The sequence below is a fragment of the Cebus imitator genome, unplaced genomic scaffold, assembly GCF_001604975.1.
Source record: "Cebus imitator isolate Cc_AM_T3 unplaced genomic scaffold, Cebus_imitator-1.0 Scaffold346, whole genome shotgun sequence".
Taxonomy (NCBI): domain Eukaryota; kingdom Metazoa; phylum Chordata; class Mammalia; order Primates; family Cebidae; genus Cebus; species Cebus imitator.
Window position 1 is genome coordinate 952,986 of NW_016107661.1, and position 22,185 is coordinate 975,170.

Sequence of the window (22,185 nt, forward strand, 5' to 3'; positions counted from 1 at the left end):
GCCATCCTTCTGAGGCCACCCTGCTCCCTGTGTCTGGCTGGAGTGGCCTGCTTAGGGCTGGGTTTGGCTCCATGACATGTGTTGTTGGTGGCCTTACTATTCCTGTGCACTCTGGCCACTTTTGCCTGAAGCTCTTTGGCGGCCTGAAGTGGCCGCCAATGCCCACTTCCCTGAAAGTTCTTGGAAATTAAGGACCTCTAGGGAGTATCTCTCGGTTGTGACTGGTGAGATTTCAGGAAGGAATCATCCAGCTCCTGCAGGCCTAGGCAGGATGTCTGAGCTGCACCGTCTACACGTTCTCTCAGTCAGATTAAGTCCTAGGATGCCCACGGCGGTCACCGAGAGGATAACAAACCTTTTGCCGGCTGTCTTCCCTTCTCCATATTCATCCTGTATCCCCAGGATATCAGTAGGGTTTCCTGGTATCACCCCCCAAAATAAGCTTCTTGCACTTGAATCATCATCTTAGGGTCTCCTTGTGATGGGACCCAGGTACTCACTGGGGTTAGATGCATCTTCTCTGTGGGTGTGGGGGTTAGGACAGGAGCCTAAAGACGCCATCGATGCAGAAGGCTTGTCTTCCTTCAGATATCCACAATTGAAGACAGTGTGGCGATTCCTCAAGGATCTAGAAATAGAAATACCATTTGACCCAGCAATCCCATTACTGGGTTTAAACCGAAATGATTATAAATTGTTCTCTTGTAAAGACACATTCACCCATATGTTCATTGTGGCACTGTTTACAATAGCAAAGACTCGGAACCAACCCAAATGCCCATCAATGATAGACTGGATAAAGAAAATGTGGCACATATACACCATGGAATACTATGAAGCCGTAAAAAAGGATGAGTTCATATCCTTTGCAGGGACATGGATGAAGCTGGAAACCATCATTCTCAGCAAACTGACACAAGAACAGAAAATGAAATACCACATGTTCTCACTCATAAGTGAGTGTTGAACAATGAGAACACATGGACACAAGGAGTGGAACATCACACACTGGAGTCTGTTGGGGGGTGGGGGCGGACTAGGGGAGGGATAGCAGGGGGTGGGGGAATTGGGGAGGGATAACATTAGGAGAAATACCTAATGTAGATGATGGGGGGATGGATGCAGCAAATCACTATGGCATGTGTATACCTATGTAACAATCCACCACAATTTGCACACGTACCCCAGAACTTAAAGTATAACAAAAAAACTTATATATATTTAAACTTTAAAAAACAACAACAAAAACAAAAAACCAAACCAAAACAAATATCTACAATGTCTTTTCTAGTTTCCATCACTTCTGCTTGCTGCTTTATTACTTATTTATGACATCTACTCCTGAAGTGGTGAGAATTCTCCTCTCAGATTGATAGAAAAAGAACCCCTTCTTCTTTCTCTAGACATTTCCTCTTTTGTCTGTTGGCCCCGATGTTGACATTTTCTGGGCTCCCAAGGAATGTACAGACATTTTTCCCAGGTCAGAATAAAAGCGACCCCCCTTGTTCTGGACTGTCTGCTGTCTTGATCATCAGATCTAGTTGGGGAAATGGTTCTTTGGGGAGCTAATCCCAGTGGTTTGGTAAACTCATACCCTTTCTTCTGATGTCAGGGCATTTAAAACATCAGGGCTGGCTGGGTGCATGGCTCACACCTGTAATCCCAGCACTTTGGGAGGCTGCGGTGGGCAGATCACCTGAGGTCGAGAGTTTGAGACCAGCCTGACCAACATGGAGCAATCCCATCTCCACTAAAAATACAAAATTAGCTGGGTGTGGTGGTGCATGCCTGCAGTCCCAGCTACTCCAGAGGCTGAGGCAGGAGAATTGCTTGAACCTGGGAGGCGGAGGTGGCGGTGAGCTGAGATCGCACCATTGTACTCCAGCCTGGGCAATAAGCGCAAATCTCCGTCTCAAAACAAAAAAACAAAAACCATCCGGGCCAATTTTCTTTACTGGTCCAGGATGGAAACATTTGGCAGCACTTGTTCCAATATCCGTCCATTCAACAACCACATGCTCCAGCTGAGCGCTTGGTACCATAGAAAAGCAATGGAGATTCAAGAATGAACCAGCTTAGCACAGGGGATTTGTAGGGCCGTGAGACAATTCTGTGTGACACTGTAATGGTAGATCCAATAGTGGATGGTCCCATCCATTCAAAGGATGTACAACACACCAGGAGAGAAACCTAAACTAAGGACTCGCGTTAACAATAATGTATCAGTGTTGACTCATCATTTGCAACAAATGCGCTACATTACAACCACATGTTAGTAACGGCGGAAACAGGATAGGAGGATGTGAGGGCATATATGGGAACGCTACACTTTCTGCTCATTTTTCTGTAAACCTGAAACTATTCTAAAAAATAAAGTCTATTAATTAAACAACAAAAATGATAATGAGCCTGTAGTCTTGGCTCTTACAGAATTCACCGTCAAGAGGAAGAGGAGGCTGGGCGCAATGGCTCACACTTCTAATCCCAGCAGTTTGGGAGGCCAAGATGGGCAGATTGCTTGAGCCCAGGAGTTCAAGACCAACCTGGACAAATAGAGAAACCCCATCTCTCCAAAAAATACAAAAATTAGCCAGGTGTGGTGGTGCACGCCTGTAGTCCCAGTTACTCAGGAGGCTGAGGCGGGAGGATTGATGGAGCCTGGGAGGTTGAGGCTGCAATGAACCATAATTGTGCTACTGCACTCCAGACTGGGCAAGAGAGCGAGACCCTGTCAAGGTATGCTGCATACTGGGACAGAGTATGTCCAAATTAAACCTCAGAAAGGGAGATATTTATGATACATACCAGAGAGAGTCTACGACTAGCTGGTGACCCCCATGTCCTTTTAATTGTCCCTAATTTTCCTGCCTAGTTTAAATGCTGCAAAAGATGGGGTTGACACGATGACCTTGGGCACTGGAATTGGGTCAGGCTGTGTGGGTGGGGACTGGAACCCTGAATGACGATTTTCTTTCCAGAGATATCAGAATGTTTCACGGGTGAGAGCGCAGCCTCTCTGCTGGATGCCCTGAATTTGAATTTCAGCATTGCCACTTTGTATATAACCAGAGGATGGGTTTGGGGACCCACTGGATGCACCCATGACATGAACTTGAACCAACATTCACCTTACCTCCAAAACCCCTATTCTGACTGGTAGACCCTCATTTTGTTTTGGGTCCCCCGGCTCTAGTGCCAACTGAGAGCCCATGTCCAGGTCTGATGAGTTCCTTTTCCTCTATGCAGTCATCCTGGTAAAAGGCTACATATTCCTTTGGAGGCAGGCTGGGAAAAAGATTGACAGTATGTTTCTGGCAATGGAGCAGAGTCCTTTCTGGAGGGGACCTGGCCTCCCATTCAGACAAGGGGCTGAGGGTCTGTGAACTGGCTTATGTGTGGGAATTGATTGGGGACTGTGAGTCTGTTTTTATGATTCAAGATAGACTTATGCTCACCTGACCTAGAACTCTTCTGCAAACACAGATCAAGTAAAAATGTGGCAGGCTTCTTATCTATTTCACTTCTAGAAACACTGTGATCAGTTGGCACCATAGGCCTGCGAGTCAGGCTATTCTGGTTGCAGCTTTGACTCTGCTGTCCTTTAGGGTAACTGCATCCACCTTGCCTTTCAGGACTGAGTGCTGTGGCCACTTGGCCCTGGCCCCTGTAGTGTGCCTTGGGCATGTCACCCTCTTTATGCCTCAGTCTCCTCCTCTGGAAAATGGGCATCCTAATAGCACCCACCCACAGGGCTGTTGTGAAGTAGAGATGGATTAGCATATGGAAAGTTGTAGAAGAAGGTCTCAAATCTTGTATCATTATCAGAATTATTTGTGCTGGTGACATGGAAAAGCTAAAGAAGAGAGGACAGTGCTGAGAGACCCATGTGCTCACCCACCTGTGTTTCCTGAGCACCTACTATGTGCTGCCCACTGTGAGAGCTGTTAGGGATGAAATAGGAAGCACAGCAGGGTAGGGGCTGCCTTCTGGAGCTTAGCGGGGAAACAGTTGTGCAACATGGTCCCAGCACTTGGAGTGGGGGAGCTCAGGGAGTACAGGGGTCAAGGATCCTGGGCAGAATTATGGAAGGGGCACAGCCTCCACAGCCTCCCTTGCCTCTCCTGTCTTCCTTGCCTCGCGGGTCTTCCTTGCTCCTCCTGCCTCCCCAGCCTCTCCTGCCTCCCCAGCCTCTCCTGCCTCCCCTGCCTCTCCTGCCTCCCCAGCCTCTCCTGCCTCCCCTGCCTCTCCTGCCTCCCCAGCCTCCCCTGCCTTCCCATCCTCTCCAGCCTCCCCAGACTCTCCTGCCTCCCCAGCCTCCCCAGCCTCCCCAGCCTCCGCTGCCTTTGAGGTGAGCCAGGAGCTGCTGGTGCTCACTTAGCCTGTCCTGGACTCTGGACATAGCACCTCAATGTCCAGAAAATATCTGCTGGCTCAGCTCATCACACAGCCAAGGAAGGAGCCCCACACTGATGCTAAGGGTGCACCCTGTGCTCACTCATCAGTGCCTGCCTCCAAAATATTTCTCAACGTCTCCTCCTTTAGTCCACCTGCATTGTCTCTGTGCCTGAGCTCTGGGCCTGCAAGGATCCTCTATCTCCTCTGTCCCTGCATGGCCGGGTCCCAGCCAATCGGCTCATCACACCTCTCTCCCCTTGCCCACCAGCTCTGGCCCCAGACTCTCATTCTGCTTCTTTCCTAGCCTCTGGGCCTTTGCACGTGCTATTCCCTCTGCCCAAACACCCTCTACTGGGCTGAAACAACTTCCTGACACATGTCTCAGCTGTCCCTTCCTTTGGAACAGCCCCTGTGCTGTCCCTCTCCTGGTTCCAAGACCCATCGAGCCTCCTGTCTGTTTCAGTTTCCATGCGCCCAGCACTTCTCCATGGCGTCCTTCTGCCCAATTGACAATGTCCATCTGCAGCGCTGGGCCTCACTGGGCGAAGACAATGCCTGTCATGTTCACCACTATATCCCCTCCCCCATCACCACGCCTGGTCCACACTGACGATCAAAAAATATTTGTAGGTAGGCAATGCAAAGATGCATGCGTGTCATCCTGCAGGCGAGTTTTGAGCAGCCTCGGTTTTCCCACCACCTCCAAATCACGCAAGATGCAAGCTAAGAGAAAGACAAGGTGGCTGTGGCTGATGTCCACCCCCTGGGTGCGTCCCTTGTCTTCTCTCCTCCTTGGGCAGGGAGACCATCGGGGTGCAACCTGGCCGGGGCGGGGTGGAGGTGCATGCCCTGGCCGGAGTGGGCCTGGCCCCGGGGAGGGGACATCACCGATCCGACCGCCCGGGCCGGGGCAGGTGAGCGCGGCGCAGGCCGGGCCCGGTGAGTCCGCGGTGCGCGCGAGCGGCCAGCAGAGGGCGCCAGAGAGCCAGGAGCGGCCCGCGGAGGAGCCCGCGCCGGCCCCGATGCCCAGCTCCGCGCCGCGCGGACCCGCCGAGCCCGCGCTCAGACGCCCCAGCTCCGCGGAGAGGCCGCTCGCGCCGGGTCCTGCGTCTCCCGAAGTGCAGGCAGAGCCCCCGGAGCCATGGCCAGCCCTTCCGGCAGCGCCGAAGCCACGGGCAAGCCCCGAGGCAGGGACGGCCGGCCCAGGAGGGAGGAGGACGACGTCCCTCCCGAGGAGAAGAGGCTGCGGCTGGGGCCGGAGGGGGCCGGCGCGGGGCCCGAGGACGGGGAGGACGCGCCGCGGCCGGGCCGGGAGGAGACCGGCACCCAGACAGGTGGCGACGGCAGAGCGGTGAGTGATGGGGTGCGGCGGCCCGGGGTGCCAGGGCGCGGGGCGGGGGCGGCGGGCGGCTCCGGGGCCGGCCCCGGGTGGAAGTTGGTAACTGAGCGGCAACTCCCGCGCGCGGAGTGGCAGCTGGGGGGACCTCCGGGAAGCCAGCGGCCCTGCTCGGGTGCGTGGCTCTGACTTCCTTATCCTCCCACGACGTCCCTGTCCTGGAGACCCGCTGGACGCTGCGGTGGCCACACAGGGGAGGGGGAGCCCCGCGTGCTGGGGGCCCCCAGCAGGGGAAGGGGCAGGGGTTGCGCTGGGCAGCCCTCGCATGTGCCCCCCACCCCGGGCATCTTGTGTGGGCACCTGCTTGGGACTCTGTCGAGGGGCTTGGGTGGGGAACTCCCTGGCGCCAGGCTTGGCCAAGCCCTGCCCTGCTGGGCTGCGGGCTGGCGGCGCTCACCCAGCTCCTCACCTGCCCCGCATCTTCCTGTTTTTCTTCCCTTTCTGGTTGGGCAGCGAGAGTTGAGAGGAGGCAGATGGCTTCCATCCCAGAAATCGCTCTCCTCTTTCCATCCCTTCAGAGAGGGACGGAGAGGCAAAGTTCCTGGCATCCCCCGGGCGCTGTCCCTGTGAGCTCCCCGTGTGCTGGACACGTGGGTCCCTGAGTCACCGGGCCTGTGTGTGTGGGATGGAGCTCCGTGGCCTGTCTGGCCTCCTGGGGCTCACTTTGTGCTTCCCACCCCAAATCTTCCTGTGTGGCTTTGCTGGCCTTCGACTGGGGAGGCACTTGGCTTTGGAGGGCAGACGAGGGCCGGCTGGATAGCAGTACCCTTAGTGAGGGCCGCCACTTCGATGGCTTTTGATGGATAATGGGGTTGACCTCTTTGCGCCTTCTAAATGTTTTTAATGTTTGACCATTTGCTCAGCTGAGCTTGTCTTAATAATTTGATTCCTGGTTAATGAGCCCCACGTGTGAGAGAGGGCTCCTTTCCTTCTGAACACATGTAGGCAGCGCGGGCAGCTCTCCTCGCATTGGGCCGCATCAGAGCCCCCCTGCCCAGGCTTGGGGTTGCTCCTGGAGGCTGCCTGGGAGCCTTTCTTCTGGTGACACCCTCATCTCCCTGTGCACGCTACTGCCTTCAGAGCTTGAGTCACCTGGACACCAAATGCAGGTGAATTCTCTCTGAGATCCAGGGAGGAGGAGGAGGACAGTTCTCTGGAAGGTTTTCTCGGCCCCATCACGGAAAGGATAAGGGTGATGTCCCGACTGGGAACACAATTATGGCGGCAGTGTAACGCGTGAAACTTGATTGTGTGAAGTCCCTTTCCCTCCCTTTCCCTCCCTGTTTTATGTGGACTCTACCACAGACCAGGATACCAGAATGCAGTGAAGCCACCAAGTCTAGTGCAACCTTGGGAATGTGGGTCTGGAGCCAGGCGGCTGGGGTTTGCATCCTGATTCTGCCCCTCCTTGGCTGGCTGACCTGGCACAAGTCACTCACCCTCTCTGAGCCTTAGTGTCTTCAGTGGCAAATGGATCTGCCAACAGGCCCCATTTCATGGCGCTGCTGTTGCTGAGAGGAAGAGAAGCTCGCCTGTAGACAGCACTCAGCATTGTGTCTGGTATGGAGTGTTTGCCTGTTACATGGAACTTAGGACTGAAACTCATGCCTTGGTGTGTGTTTGGAGCGATGTTTAGTTGTGGGGTGCATCACAAGAGACAAGGTTCTTGGCCGGGTGTGGTGGCTCAAGCCAATAATCCCAGCACTTTGAAAGGCCAAGTGGGGAGGATCGCTTGAGCCCAGGAGTTTGAGACTAGCCTGGGAAATGTGGTGAAGCCTCATATCTACCAAAAAGAAAACAAACAAAAAAAACCAACCTGAGTATGGTGGTTTGTGCCTGCAGTCCCAACTACTTGGGAGGCTGAGGTGGGAGGATCTCTAGAGCCTGGGAGGTCAAGGCAGCAGTGAGCTGTGATTGTGCCACTGCACCCCAGCCTGGGTGACAAAATGTCTCAAGGAAGAGAGAGAGAGAGACAGACAGACATACACACACGGGCCTTAAGCCAGAATCTTCATGTTAAAATGCATTTTGGTGGTTAAAAAGATTATATATTGATAATGAAATATTTAAAAGGCAGAAACCCCACTGAATTTTTTGGCCCACCAGGGGAAATGGGAGTCCTGTGATCTGAAGGATGGAGGAACCAAGTAGGAACCATTCTTGTTTTCTGAATCTGAATGTGGTACCCTCTTTTTGGGGTGCCTGCATCTGCTCAGTCCAGTGTCCCCTCGAAAAGAGGGAATCTTGATTTTCAAACTTACAGTTTGTCCCAAAGCCCATTGCTGCTCACACAGCCTGTCAGACAGATTGCTCTTCCTTTTTAGTTTCTATGGGAATACTCTCTTTGAAGAACCCAGGAAGCAGTGTCAGGCTGGCGTGAGGATCAGCAGTGATTTCTTTGAGGAGGAGAGCCCGTTTCTTCACTCGTAGGTTATGTCTGAGTGGATCAAGAAGAACACAGTGCCCTTTTATGAGATTTTGTCTGCGTAGACCATTAGCTTGGTAAAAATGTCAAAACCATCCTTGTTCTTTAATAGCAGGTTATTTTGGAGTTTTCTCTGCAAGAAGCGGCATGGGCATTGAGATGCTTTTAAGGGTAAAATGTTCTTTCTCATCACCAGGCCTGGTGCTCTGCATGGCTGAGGTTTTAATGTGACTGGGTGTCCCTTGGGGTGGCTCCCAGGCTGTGTTCTTGTCGTTGGGTGGCAAGGGGTTGCCTTCTTTGGTGGTGGCTGGAAGATGCTTTAGCAGGTAAATCGGGATCCCAGAGGCCCCTGAGTGTCAAGTCCTGCTGCAGGGCATCTGTTTATGAGGGGTGATTCCCTGCCAATATCAGAAGTGTCACGGGCTTCCTGTATATCCACAAACATCCACCCCATTGAGAAGTCATAGAAAACCTGGCCCTCCCCAAGCCTTTACTGACCCCTTGTGAATGATGCCAGGGTGTGTCTGACCCACAGCTCTTCCAGGAGGGAGAGGAAAGCCTCTTCTATGTATTTGGTTATCAACCTCAACCATTAGCTCAGCCTTCCCCAAGACCAGGCAGCTCGGCAGAGGTTTCTGGGTTGTCAGGCAGAACCGAACATTCAAGGGTAATAACTCGTCGGAGTCCCTGAAGTCCCTGATGGACTCGCCAGGTGAAAGCATCCAGTCCAGGGCTGGAAGCAGGTCAGGAAGGTTATTGTCAGCCTGGGCTCCCGTAGAGGTGAATCCACGGTGCAGGTGTTTTCTCTTCTTGCTGGGGGGAAACCTGGGCTTCTCAGCTTTGGCACAGTCATAGTGCTTGGGGTCAGATGCTTGGTGGTGGCGGCGGGCTGTCCTGCGTGTTGCAGGGTGTTTAGCAGCGGCTCTAGTCTCCATCCTCTAGATACCATCCCCCCTCTCAGCCGTAGCTGCTCCAAATGTCTCCAGGCGGTTTCATATGTCTTGGGGTAAGGCAGTGGTGTGTGAGCAAAACCACCCCCGTTGAGAGGCATTGGTCTACACTTGTGAAAATGTTTGAGGGTGAGAGTGTCCAGCCTGGGTCCCTGCTGCACCCTTAACGAGCAATGTGGCCTTGGGAAGTTAATCCTGCTCCAGGGACCTCAGTGTTCTCATCTATAAAATGGAGAGAATGAGAAACAATCTCATAGGAAGGGTATGTGGGATTTCCTCATGGCACAATATATGGAAAATGGTAGGCCTAGCATTCATTTATTTATTTATTTATTTATTTATTTATTTAAAGTTGGAGTCTAGGCCTAGCATTTATTTATTTATTTATTTATTTATTTATTTATTTATTTATTTAAGTTGGAGTCTCACTCTGTCGCCCAGGCTGGAGTACAGTGGTGCTATCTCTGCTCATTGCAACCTTCGCTTCCTGGGTTCAAGTGATTCTCCTGCCTCAGCCTTCTGAGTAGCTGGGGTGACAGGTGCATGCCACCACGCCCGGCTAATTTTCGTGTTTGTAGTCGAGATGGCGTTTCACCACATTGGCCAGGCTGGTCTCAAACTCCTGACCAGGAGTGATCTGCCTGCCTCGGCCTCCGTCTTTTTATAGAGAGTCCCACTTTCTAGAAAAAATTAAATTTAAAAAATTAGCAGGGTGCAGTGGCACACACCTATAGTCCCAGCTACTTGGGAGACTGAGGTGGAAGGGTTGCCTGAGATGGGGAGGTCAGGGCTGCAGTGAGCCATGATCATGCCTCCGGGCTCTAGGCTGGGCACCAGAGCAAGATTTTGTCTAAAAGCATAATTACATCCTTTTGCCTTTTTGAAGACTGATTTTAGTGTCACTCATGTGTTTGTACATTTCCTTCCTGCTGGATGGTAGACCTAAGAACCACAACTCTTTTTCTCTAGGATCCCTTTCCCTTCTGTCTCTTATCTAAATTCTTCTCAAACTCCTGACCAGGGGTAATCCACCTGCCTTGGCCTCCCAAAGTGCTGGATTACAGGTGTGAGCCACCGCGCTGGGGTGGGCATAGCACTGAAACACAGACAAAGCACGAAATACTTGGGCAATATCGTTTTACAGTTGGGCTCTCCATCCGCCGTCGTCCATCCCCTCATGTACCGGCGTGGTGGTGTGGTACAGAGCAGAGTATCCTCCACCTAGACAGCAGAGTGGATTTGGGTGTCATCTTGCTTTTCTGCACAAGACTTGCCAATTCCTTACCATGTCCCCTGGTTCTCAGAGGCCAGGATCCTACGAGGCAGAGATGTGGACAGGCAGGGCATGTGGCCCTCCCAGTTCTCTCCCTTGTTGGGGACTTGCAGAGCCAGCTCCCCAAGACAGGGTGTTTGGACCAACATCTGGGTTTTCGGATTTCCATTTGAGCACAGCTGGACTACACAGGCTGAAGCTCTCTGCCGAGATACAGATATATCCCTGGCAACGATCTTTCAAGCCGACACGAGGACACGGCCACCCGCTGGAACACGGCGTGTCTGCCGTGGCGCTCTTGTAATTAAGGAGGCAGGCTCCTGAGGAATGCAGTGCATAAGTGGGAAATGGTGGGACGTTCTTGCATCCTCCACTGGCTAAAAGTGCTGTGCGGGTTGGTGGAGGGTCCGAGAAGGAAGAAGACACAGAGCACATTCCTGTTGGCTATGACAGAGAGGGGTGGGTACGCACTGGACCTTTCAAGCTTCTCCAGAGAAGCAAGTCTCTGTGCTGGGAGGACTTGTGGAGTGGGCGGTGTATGGCTATGGGCTTTAATTATTTCAGAAAAATTTAACCGCAGGACCAGCAGGCTGGATCTTGATTTGTGTTTCTCAGTTGGAACGACTTTGTACCATAGGCAAATGTCTTCTCAGTTCTTTTTTTGAGATGGAGTCTCACTCTGATACTAGGCTGGAGTGCGGTGGCGCAATCTCAGCTCACTGCAACCTCCACTTCTAGGGTTCAAGCGATGCGATTCTCCTGCCTCAGCCTCCCGAGTAGCTGGGACTACAGGTGTGCAACACCACACCCAGCTAATTTTTGTATTTTTAGTAGAGACGGTATTTCACCATGTTGGCCAGGATGGTCTTGATCTCTTGACCTCGTGAGCCACCCGCCTCAGCCTCCCAAAGTGCTGGGATTACAGGTGTGAACCACCGCACCCAGCCAGTTCTTTCAATTTCATTAAGGTGATCATGATTCTTTTAGTGGCCTCTGGAATGTGACACAGAACTCAAGGGACTGGAAGAGGATGAGCTGGAGGCTGGGGTGGGGTCCCTGCCAGGGATGCTGGTGACGCACATGGCAGTGTTGGAGATGTGTGGAGTCTGGTGCCTGATTTGGGGAATGTTTGTGAGTTACATTCCAAAGGACTTACGGATCTGTCAGGTACTGGAGGTGAAGGGTCAAGTTTCACCTCAGGGCTGACAACGTCAGGCAAGAAGAGGAAGTTGATGGTGGACTCATTGGCTGGGGTTGCTCTGGGACCCAGGGACGATGTGTGCCAGGACAGATGGGTCTGGGGCTAGGAGGGCGGGTTTTGGCTGGAGATTCGGGCTTGGGAGGCATCATGACTGCGATTGCCTGGGATGAGAGTGGAGACAGACAAGATGGGGGTTTTGCTCTGAGTCTGGGGAACCCAATTCCCAGGTTCAATCCATTGTCCTGCCCCAGCCTCCCGAGTAACTTGGATTGCAGGCTCATGCCACCACGTCCAACTAACTTTTGTAGTTTTAGTAGAGATGAGGTTTCGCCATGTTGGCCAAGCTGTTCTCAAACTTCGGACCTCAAGTGATCTGCCCACCTTGGCCTCCTAAAGTGCTGGGATTATAGGCATGAGCCACTGTGCCTGGCCATTTAAAAATATTAATTTTTATGAAATAGTTTCAAATATATTTTACTGTACATTGGAAAAATCAATCATGATTTGAAAACTTTATCAAAATCCAGTTGAATATCAATTAAGCATTTAATTGTGGATAGGTGAGGAGAATATTTTGTCCAATACATATTAAAGCATTTACCACTTACACAAATCATCTATCTATGAATTAAACAATATTTTATATTCTGGCCAGGTGCAATGGCTCATGCCTGTAATCCCAGCACTTTGGGAGGCTGAGGCTGGTGGATCACCTAAGGTCAGAAGTTTGAGACCAGCCTGGTCAGCATGGTGAAACGCCGTCTTTACTAAAAATACAAAAATTAGCCGGGTGTAGTGGCGCACGCCTGTAATCCCAGCTACTTGGGAGGCTGAGGCAGGAGCATCATTTGAACCCGGGAGGCAGAGATTGCAGTGAGCCAAGATCGCACCACTGCACTGCAGCCTCGGCAGAAGAGTGAGACTCCATCTCAAAAAAAAAAATTCTGAATTTTATTTTTAATAGTTTTTGTGAAGAGAATGTATTGTTTTTTGGAGTTTTTGAATTTACTGGCTTGACCAAAAATTATGTACAGGGGGGTGGACCACATGATGTGACTGAAATATGTATACGTTACAAAGTGACTAAATCAAGCTAAATAACATATACGGTATCACCTCCCAGACTTATTTTTTTTTTTTTTTTTGTGGTGAGAACACTTGAAAAAATCTACTGTCTTAGTGATTTCCGAGTATATGATACATTTTCATTAGCTATAGGTACCATGTTGGCCCATGGATCTATTGAACTGACTCCTCCTCTCTAAAAATGACACTGTGTCCTTTGACCGGCATCTGGCCACTTGCCCACCCTGGCAGCCATCATTCTACTCTGCGTCTGTGAATTCAACTTTTTATTTATTTATTTAGAGACGGTCTTATTCTGTTGCCCAGGCTGTAATGCAGAGGTGTGATCTTGGGCCACTGCAGCCTTGGCCTCCCAAGTTCAACAAGATGATCCTCCCATCTTGGCCTCCCGTGTACCTGGGACTACAGGCATGCATCGCCATGCTCAACTGATTTTTGTACTTTTTATATAGATGGGGTCTTGGTATGTTGCCCAGGCTGGTCTCGAACTCCTGGGCTCAAGCAATCTGTATGTCTTAAGTCTCCCAAAGTGCTGGGATTACAGGCATGAACCACCATGCCAGGCTGTGTTCAGCTCTTTTAGATTCCATATGTAAGTGAGATCATGTGGTATTTGTCTTTCTGTGCCTGGCTTATTTCACTTAACATAATATCCTCCAGGCTCATCCATGTTGTCAAAAATGGCAGGATTTCCTTCTTTTTGAAGACTGAATAGTATTCCATTGTGAGGTACACCACGTCGTTGCTGGAAGCTGAATGGAGGCCAGTTGCGGGAGGAGGGGGAAAAGATTCACTCTAAGTCTGGATGCTCCAGCACCCACCCAAGATGTGTGCGGTGAAGTGCAGGATGCTCCTGGTCTTGTAAACTATAGTTTGTGAGACTCCAAAGCCCCTATCCTTCTATGATGCTTGCTGTCCCATTACCACATTGCCTTGGAAAAGAACCGAGTCTTGGTGGAGAGCACTGCCCTGGCTGTGTCCCTTGGCATGCGATGGCAAAGGCTGGTGCTGCTGGGAGACCCTCATCTGCACACTGCGGGCTGTTTGCCTTCTCCCTTTCTTCTCCAAGTATCTGAGCAGCTCCTATGTGCCAGGTGCTGGTCTACAAGATGGATTGGTCATTGGAGATCACGCTGTAGCAGAGGAGACAGGCCATAGCCCATGGGCCACAAGTGGCCCCCTGCTTCTTCATACAAATATAGTTTTATTGGAACATGGCCATTTCAGTGCATACTGTCTATGGCTGCTTTCCTGCTACAATGGAGAGTTGAATAGTTGGGACAGAGACTCTATGGCATGCAAAGCTGAACTATTTACCATCTGGCCCTTAAGAGAAAGAAAAAAATGCTGATCTGTGTACCCTAAGAGTCTTAGGCTAAGAGGACTTTGTATACCCTGATGTCCCAGAGGGCCATGAGCCCAGCTGCCCGTGAAGTGTCACAAGTCTGGGCTAGGGTTGCAGCAGGTTAGTCCCAGTTTTGCAGGTCTTTGGTATCAGAGGCACGACCCAGGATTTTGAGTGGGGTTTCCTCACCACTGTGGCTGGGCACTGGGCTAGTGTGCTTTCTGATTTTTGCGTGGTGAAGAGACAGGAGGGAGGGAATGGCAACTTGTTGCCCTCTTCTAAATATTTTCCTGAGATGGGTCTCCAGGCAAGGGCTTGGGATCTCACCTTGTACAGCTTCCAAAACCCAGTGAGGTCAGCCTTCTTGGTATTGCCACTCTGAGGGATGGAGCCCCCAAATTACTAGGAAGAAAGAGAAAGGAAGAATGGTTTCTGCAAGCACAAGAACTGGCGTTATTGAAATTAACATTTCCCCCAAGTTTTATAATGTCTAGGCATGCATATTTAAGCGTCTGCCTCAAAAGCTCTTGCTAATAACCAGATGGTACATTTAATTTCCTTTTTTGTTCTCTGAGCAACATGCAGCTTCCTGCACAGCCCTCCTTGCAGGCAACTGCGCTGAGGTGACAGTCCTTCTGACCGCCAGCACAGATCCTCAGGGCCTCCAAGGGCCCTATATTCTGGGGGCAGACTTTCTCCTTCTATTGAGCCCTAGCCGGAAGGGGGCAGGTTGCCCACAGCCTAGCACAGGGCTGCTGCCTTAGGTTCTCTAAGGAGTCTGGCTCCCTCTGACCCCCTAGACCTCCCCAGCTGAGGATCAGAGCCCCAGGGCCAGGTGGGGTGGGTCTGAGAGTGCAGCCCTGGAGAGGGGCAGGGCAGGGCCAGGAAAGGCTGCTCGGGGGATACTCCCCAGAGATGGCAGAGTTAGGACAAGAGGACTGGGCGTGCTGGCTCACACCTGTAATCTCAGTACTTTGGGAGGCTGAGGTGGGTGGATCACCTGAGACCAGGAGTTCAAGACCAGCCTGGCCAATGCGTTAAAAGCCCATCTCTACTAAAAATACAAAAATTACCTGGGCGTGGTGGTGGGTGCCTTTAATCCCAGCTACTTGGGAAGCTTAGCCAGGAGAATCACTTGAACTTGGGAGGCAGAGGTTGCAGTGAGCTGAGATTGCGCCACTGCACTCCAGCCTGGGCGACAGAGCAAGGCTCTGTCTCAAACAAACCAAACTGTGTAGATGGTGTCCCAATATGTTGCTCAGGCTGGTCCCTTAGGGACCTTAAAGGCACAGAACAGGAAGGTTGGATTTCCAATTCGAAAGAACATAAAGACAAAGTCACACATCTTTTTTTATTTCTTTTTCCTTTTTGTTTTAAATTATACTTTAAGTTCTAGGGTACATATGCAGAATGTGCAGGTTTGTTACATAGGTATACATGTGCCATGGTGGTTTGCTGCATCCATCCCCCTGGCATCTACATTAGGTATTTCTTCTAATGCTATCCCTCCCCAATTCCCCCACACCCTGCTATACCTTCCCTAGGCCCCCACCCTCTGACAGGTCCCTGTGTGTGATGTTCCCCTCCCTGTGTTCATGTGTTCTCACTGTTCAGCACCCACTTAGGATTGAGAACATGCAGTGTTTGGTTTTCTGTCCTTGTGTTAGTTTGCAGAGAATGATGGTTTCCAGCTCCATCCATGTCCCTGCAAAGGACATGAACTCATCCTTTTTTATGGCTTCATAGTATTCCATGGTGTATATGTGCCACATTTTCTTTATCCAGTCTGTCATTGGTGGGCATTTGGGTTGGTTTCAAGTCTTTGCTATTGCGAACAGTGCCACAATAAACATGTGTACTTGAAAGTCACACACCTTCAACCTGCTCCAGGTGAGGCTGGGCTTGGTGAATTTTCCTTGTTTTCCTTTTCCTCATGTTTCAGGGTGTTGTAGAAACAGGTTCACAGGGCTCTGTGCAGCACCCTGTTTTCATAACCTTTGGGACGCATGGGGTGCCCTGATTTCCTTGGCTTCATTACCCCTTCCCTCCTGCCACCCCTGACGGTACGCCCCACCTTGTCCCTGACACGACCCTCCTGGAGGGCCCTGGCCAGGGCCTGTGTTCTTGCTACTCTTTGGGGAGGAAGACTCTGAGTTGAAAACCGGTCGACTTAGGTTGCAAGGTGTGGGTGCCTGGGAAGGGGGTCTGCACCCATATTGACTGAGCCATTCAGTTTTTTTGTTTTTGACTCTGTTCCACGTTGTCCTGATAGGGGGTAAGCCCCTGCTTTCTGCCTTTCCTACCTTGGAATTGGGCCAGATGAGAGGGTCCATGGGGTCTGAATACAACTTCTTAGTTTTGTTCTGCTTATTAAAAGCACAAACTTTTATTTGTTCATGTGTAAAGAATTCAAGCAGAGCAGGCCGGGTGTAGTGGCTCACGCCTGTAATTATAGCACTTTGGGAGGCCAAGGCAGGCAGGCCTGGTGTTCGAGACCAGCCTGGCCAACATAGTAAAACCATGTCTCTACAAAAAATACAGAAGTTAGCTGGGTGTGGTGGTGCACACCTGCAGTTCTAGGTACTTGGGAGGCTGGGGCAAGAGAGCTGTTTGAACCCAGGAGGAGCGGGTTGTCGTGAGAAAGAGGAGGTTGAGGTGAGCCAGGACTGCGCCACTGCACTCCAGCCTGGGCAATAAAGTGAGACTGTGTCTCAAAAAAAAAAAAAAAAGGAAAAAAAGAGCTTAAGCAATGCAATTGTGTAAAAAACAAAGAACAGAACTTCCTCTTCATGTGCTTTTCTTGATCTTGCTTCTCAGAGGTAACCCTGGGAAGGGTTGAGGTATGCCTTTCCACACCTTTTCTTTTTATTTCTTTTTCTTTTCTCTTTTACTTTAAGTTCTGGGATACGTGTGCAGAATGTGCAGATTTGTTACATAGGTATGCATATGCCATGATGGCTTGCTGCACCTGTCACCCCGTCATCTAGGTTTTAAGCCCCACTTGCATTATGTATTTGTCCTAATGCTCTCCCTGTGCTCGCCCCCCACCCCCTGACAGGCCCCCTGTGTGTGATGTTCCCCTCCCTGTGTCCATGTGTTCCCCTTCCACTTATGAGTGAGAACGCGGAGTGTTTGGTTTTCTGTTCCTATCCACACCGTTTTCTCTGTGCACACAAGCACATGTATTTGTACATAAATGTTTACTGTAATATTTAAAAAATATAAAAATGGAATAATGCTGTATTTATTCTTTGGAAAAGCCTGCTCTTCAGGCAGCATGTCTCCGACGTCACCTCACGTTGGAACCTGGGCAGCGCCTTCTTCTCCCGGCACTTATTCCGACGTGTGGATGCTCCGTACTTCGTTTAGCCAGCCCTGCACCCAGAGGTCTTTGGATGGTTTCTGCCTCTTCCCAATTGCAGATGGTATTCTGATGAATTTCCTCACACACGTCGCTTGGCGCTCCATGCCTGCATTTCTGTGAGATGGTCCTGGAGGTGGGCTGTTTAGGTCAGAGGGGCATCTGTGCTAAATTTGCCTCCTGTGCGAAATTCCAGCCAGTCACCCAGCTCCCCAGGCATTTGTGTGGTGCTCTCCTATGTAGGCATCCACTTCCACAGATGATGGCATGACCACCTCTCCCTCCCTCCCCCCCTCCCCCCCTCCCCCCCCCCCTTCCCCCCTCCCCCCCTCCCTTCCTTCCTCTTCCTTTTTCTTTCTCTTTTTTTTTTTTTGAGACAGAGTCTTGCTCCGTGGCCCAGGCTGGAGTGCAGTCATGCCATAGCTCACTGCAACCTCTGCCTCCAGGGTTCAAGTGATTCTGCCTCAGCCTCCCGAGTAGCTGGGAACTACAGTCATGCACTGCCATGCCCGACTCATTTTTGTATTTTTAGTAGAGACAGGGTTTCACCATGTTGGCCAGGCTGGTCTTGAACTCCTGACCTCGTGACCTGCCTGCCTCGGTCTCCCAAAGTGCTGGGATTATAGGCGTGAGCCACTGCTCCCGGCCCCACCTCTCTTTCTTTTACTCAGAGCAGTCTGCACCGTGGTGTCCTGGGGGTGCATCCCCTACCCACTTGCCTGCCTCCACCCCACAGTCCCCCCAGCCCCTGCTGACAGGGACTCTGGGGTCTGAGTTTTGGCAGACTGCCTCACTGTGGAGAAGTTTGCTTTCTCAAACATTCCCGGCAATGGACTGCAAATCCCAAGGCCTGTTGTGTTTGCCTCCTTCTGGCCTCAGTTTTCTCAAAAGTGACATGGGGATGATGTAATGCTACTGTCTGCATCCTAGAGCTGGCATGAGGGATCAGTGAGCTCACCTTTGAGAGCGCCTTCACAGCGCAGTCAGAACCTGTGGGGCAGGGCTCTCGCCGATGCATTGTTGACTGTTGTTGGTAAACTGTGGCTTTACTGGGGCAATGTCTTTAGTGCTGAGCCCAGAGCCACCGCTAGTACTTGCTATCTTTCTAGAGTGATTGCATGGCAGGGTCAGAGACTGGAGCAATGGCAATGGAAGCAGAGGAAAGAAGTGAGGCTTCTTCTTTTTTTTTTTTTTTCTGAGACATTGTCTTGCTTTGTCACCAGGGTGGAGTGCAGTGGCATGATCTTGGCTCATGCAACTTCTGTCCCCTGGGTTCACGCAGTTCTTGTGCCTCAGCTTCCGGAGTAGCTGGGATTCCAGGCATGTGCCACCATGCCTGGCTAATTTTTTTATGTTTAGTAGAGATGGGGTTTCACCATGTTGACCAGGATGGTCCCGAACTCCTGACCTCATGATCAGCCTGCCTCGGCCTCCCAAAGTGTTGGGATTACAGGCATGGGCCACTGTGCCCAACCAAGAAGTTGGGCTTCTAGTAGGTCCTGAACCGATGGGCTTGAGATGAAGCCCTCTTGCCAAGGTCAGGGTCTATGCTGTGTGTTCTGGTCTTGAGACTGGAAGCTGGGCCTGGCTGTCGCCCCGCTGAGCTGGGGAGGTGCTGGTCAGCATCTGCTTCATTAGCACATTTCCAAGCCCACCTTAGACCAGGATGCCAGGTGACCCCCTGTTTACTCTGAGCCCAGACAGAGGACAGGGAAGTGTGGAAGGGTGGGGACACTCACCCCAGCCCTTGACTCTGCAAGTCATATGGGTTTGTGCAGGTGTGTGAGCTCGGGCGTGACTTCTCTGTGAGTGTCCAGCCTCGAGGTTGTGTTTATGCAGGATTAGGCTTGCCAGGTAAAATACAGGAGGTCCAGTGAAGCCTGAATTTCTCGCTAACCATTTTTTTTTTTTGGTGCAAATATATCTCATACAATATTTGGGTCCAATTTACCCTAAGAAATGATTTGTTGTTTATCTGACATTCAGGTTTAACTGGCATCCTGTCTTCACTTGCTAAGTATGACAGTCCTGTGTGGGGGTCATCAGTGCTTTTGTGAGTGCCACATGGAGGACTCTCCAAGTGTCTGTAAGTGCCAGGGTGGAGAGGGACAGACAAGACCCTCTTGGGCTGCTTCAGTGGCCCTGGAGGCTGTGGGGTTGGACCCTCCAGCCCAGGGACCTGGGCAGCGCTGTCCGACACCTGCCTGCTCCCTTCTCGTCTACAGGGGTGACTTCCCTGCTGTCTCTCTCCAAATACAGTGGCAAGAGCTATCCCACCCGCCCCCGTCTGGAGCTCGGCCGCCCAGCCAGACGAGATGGCAAACAGTGCTCAGATGGCTGCAAAGCTTTCCCCAGCTCCTTCTGCAAGGGGCCTGCGGATGAAACGGAAGCCCTCATCCTCACTTCCTCCCCCTTCCAGAAAACCCAGGCAACAGCCACTTCTGAATGCTGCTTTAGAAGCTACTCCCTGCTGGTGATGAAACCACCCCAAACAAATAAAGCACTGCATTTGCACCGTAAACTTGTTCACATGCACGCAGCCCATTGTCTTGAATCCACCTGTGTGTCTGATTTGATTCATCAGGGTGTGGGGTTCTCCTCTTAGGTGCTTGCAAAGAGCTGCTTAATTTTCATCTGAAAGACTCTGCAGAGATCAGGCCCAGCTTTGAAGGAAGGGCCTTTCTCCCCCTTTGGCAAATTCTGTGTCATTCTTTATTTATTTTGTTTTTTCTTTGTGAGACTGACTCTTGTTGTCCGGGCTGGAGAGTAATGGTGCAAGCTTTGTTTACTGCAGCCTTCGCCTCCCAGGTTCAAGCGATTATCCTGCCTCAGCCTCCTGAGTAACTGGGATTGCAGGCACCTGCTACTGTGCCTGGCTAATTTTTTTGTATTTTTTTTTTTTTTGTATTTTTTGTAGATTTTTTGTGTGTTTTTAGTAGAGAGGGAGTTTCACCATGTTGGCCAGGCTGGTCTCGAACTCCTGACCTTACGTGATCCACCCACCTCAGCCTCCCAGAGTGCTGAGATTACAGGCATAAGCCACCATGCCTGGCCAGAATTCTGTTATTCTGGGTACTTATGACTTCATGCATCCAGGATTCTGTCCCGGATATCCTGAGCCTGAGGGCACATGTGTGTACAGCTGGCTTACAGGTTGTCAAGAGACATGTTGAACTTGGCCTCTGTGTCCATGGCAGCCTCAGGTGGGAAATATCACCAAGGAGCCCTATCATGTGCTTTTTGGAGATAATTTCTATTTAGTCATTTACTGAATCTGTTACAGACAGGGTCTCAATTTCTTGCAAGCCCTCTATGAGGTGGGCGCTGTGATTATCCACATCTTCACGTGTTCTCTCTGGTCTCTTTCAGGCTCTTGTACTTCCTTTGTTCTTTCCTGTCACAGGGCCTTTGCACACCCTGCTCTTTCTGCCTGGAAAGATTTTCTGTCTCCCTACTGCTTCACCTGTTCATGGACTCATCTGACAATGGAGTCACCACACCCTCAGGGACGCTTGGCCACCTGACTCTGTCACAGCAACCCCCTGTTGTCCACTCTTATAACACCAGGTGCCTCTGGTAGACATTCGCCCGGCTACAGCTTCCTATTTCTGTGCATGTGATCGTTCCCCTTCAAGACTGTGGTCACTGTGAAGGCTAGGGCCATGCCTGATTCTCATCTGTGTCTCTTGTATTTAGCATATGCTCACCTAGAATTTGATTAATGAATGAAGGCATACCCATTTTGCAGATGAGAAAGTTGAGGCTCAGGAACTATTAGTTCCTGTCAGTATTAGATAGTGATGGTTTGAAGCCACCTGGCTGGTTGCTGGGTGCACACACTTAACCACTTCCCTATGGTTCTTCTCTCACAGTAGTTCTCCAACAGCACGAGTGAGAGACAAGTTTAGGACAGGTGCAACCAGAATCGCAGGGATTATCCTAGACGATGGTGTCAGGAATGTACTTGCTGATTGGCTTCTTCCTGTATTGCATAAAATGCTCAGTTTTTCTGACTTGCGTTTAGTAAAGACCTTAGCAGTATTTGAAGCACAGTTGTCAGTAGGAAAGGATGGATGTTTATACTTTTAAAAAAATGTCTGTATCATACTTATCTTGTGGTCTGCCATGCCCCCTGATGATCTTCTGCTTCAGTTATGCAAAATTAACACTTCTTCTCTTGACTGCCTCTCTCTTACCTGTTTAGTTTCTTTTCTGTGTTCAAGATTGCTTCGAGTTTCCCCCATTACTACCACCTGCATCCCACCTGCATCCCCCCACTCAACTTGTTTTAGATTTTGTCAGCAACTGTTCCAGCCTTTAGTGAGGGTTGGATTGAAGGAAAGCCTTGAAAAAGAGGATGTGTGTTGAGAGATGAAGACACCTAGTGGGCAGGCAGTCACCAGGGTTAATTCAAAGCCTGGAAGAAGAGCTGATGTGGGGTACTGGAAGTGTCTTTGAGCAGAAGGTCTTGTGTAGGTAGAGGGGAGAGGGTGAGGCTTTTGGGGTGAACTGCAGGTATTTGGTAAGATCCTTGTCACTATGACTGGGGGAAACTTGATAAACATGCTTAATGTAATGGAGGGATTGAAGAACCCCTAGCTGTGCCTGCGCAGCATGGCGGTAACATGACACAGCCAAGTTACTGATTATTGCTGCCATCAGCTCAACATCTTCAGTTAGTTATAGTTGTAATTTGCATTCATTATCAATGCAAGTCTTGACTTTCCTAGTCAATAAAGTGTTCTGAGAGTGG

The 22,185-nt window shown here is 50.7% G+C and overlaps 1 protein-coding gene across 1 annotated transcript in view; it reads left to right on the forward strand.

Moving 5' to 3' along the window:
* The first annotated feature begins 1,964 nt into the window (after positions 1–1,964).
* Positions 1,965–22,185, forward strand: part of LOC108287505 (serine/arginine-rich splicing factor SR45) — a 1,472,561-nt gene continuing 1,452,340 nt past the window's right edge. Inside the window, exons 1-3 of the mRNA XM_017505949.2 lie at positions 1,965–2,035; positions 5,196–5,309; positions 5,364–5,750. Coding sequence (XP_017361438.1) covers positions 1,965–2,035; positions 5,196–5,309; positions 5,364–5,750 — 572 coding nt within the window. The remainder of the gene's footprint in view (positions 2,036–5,195; positions 5,310–5,363; positions 5,751–22,185) is intronic.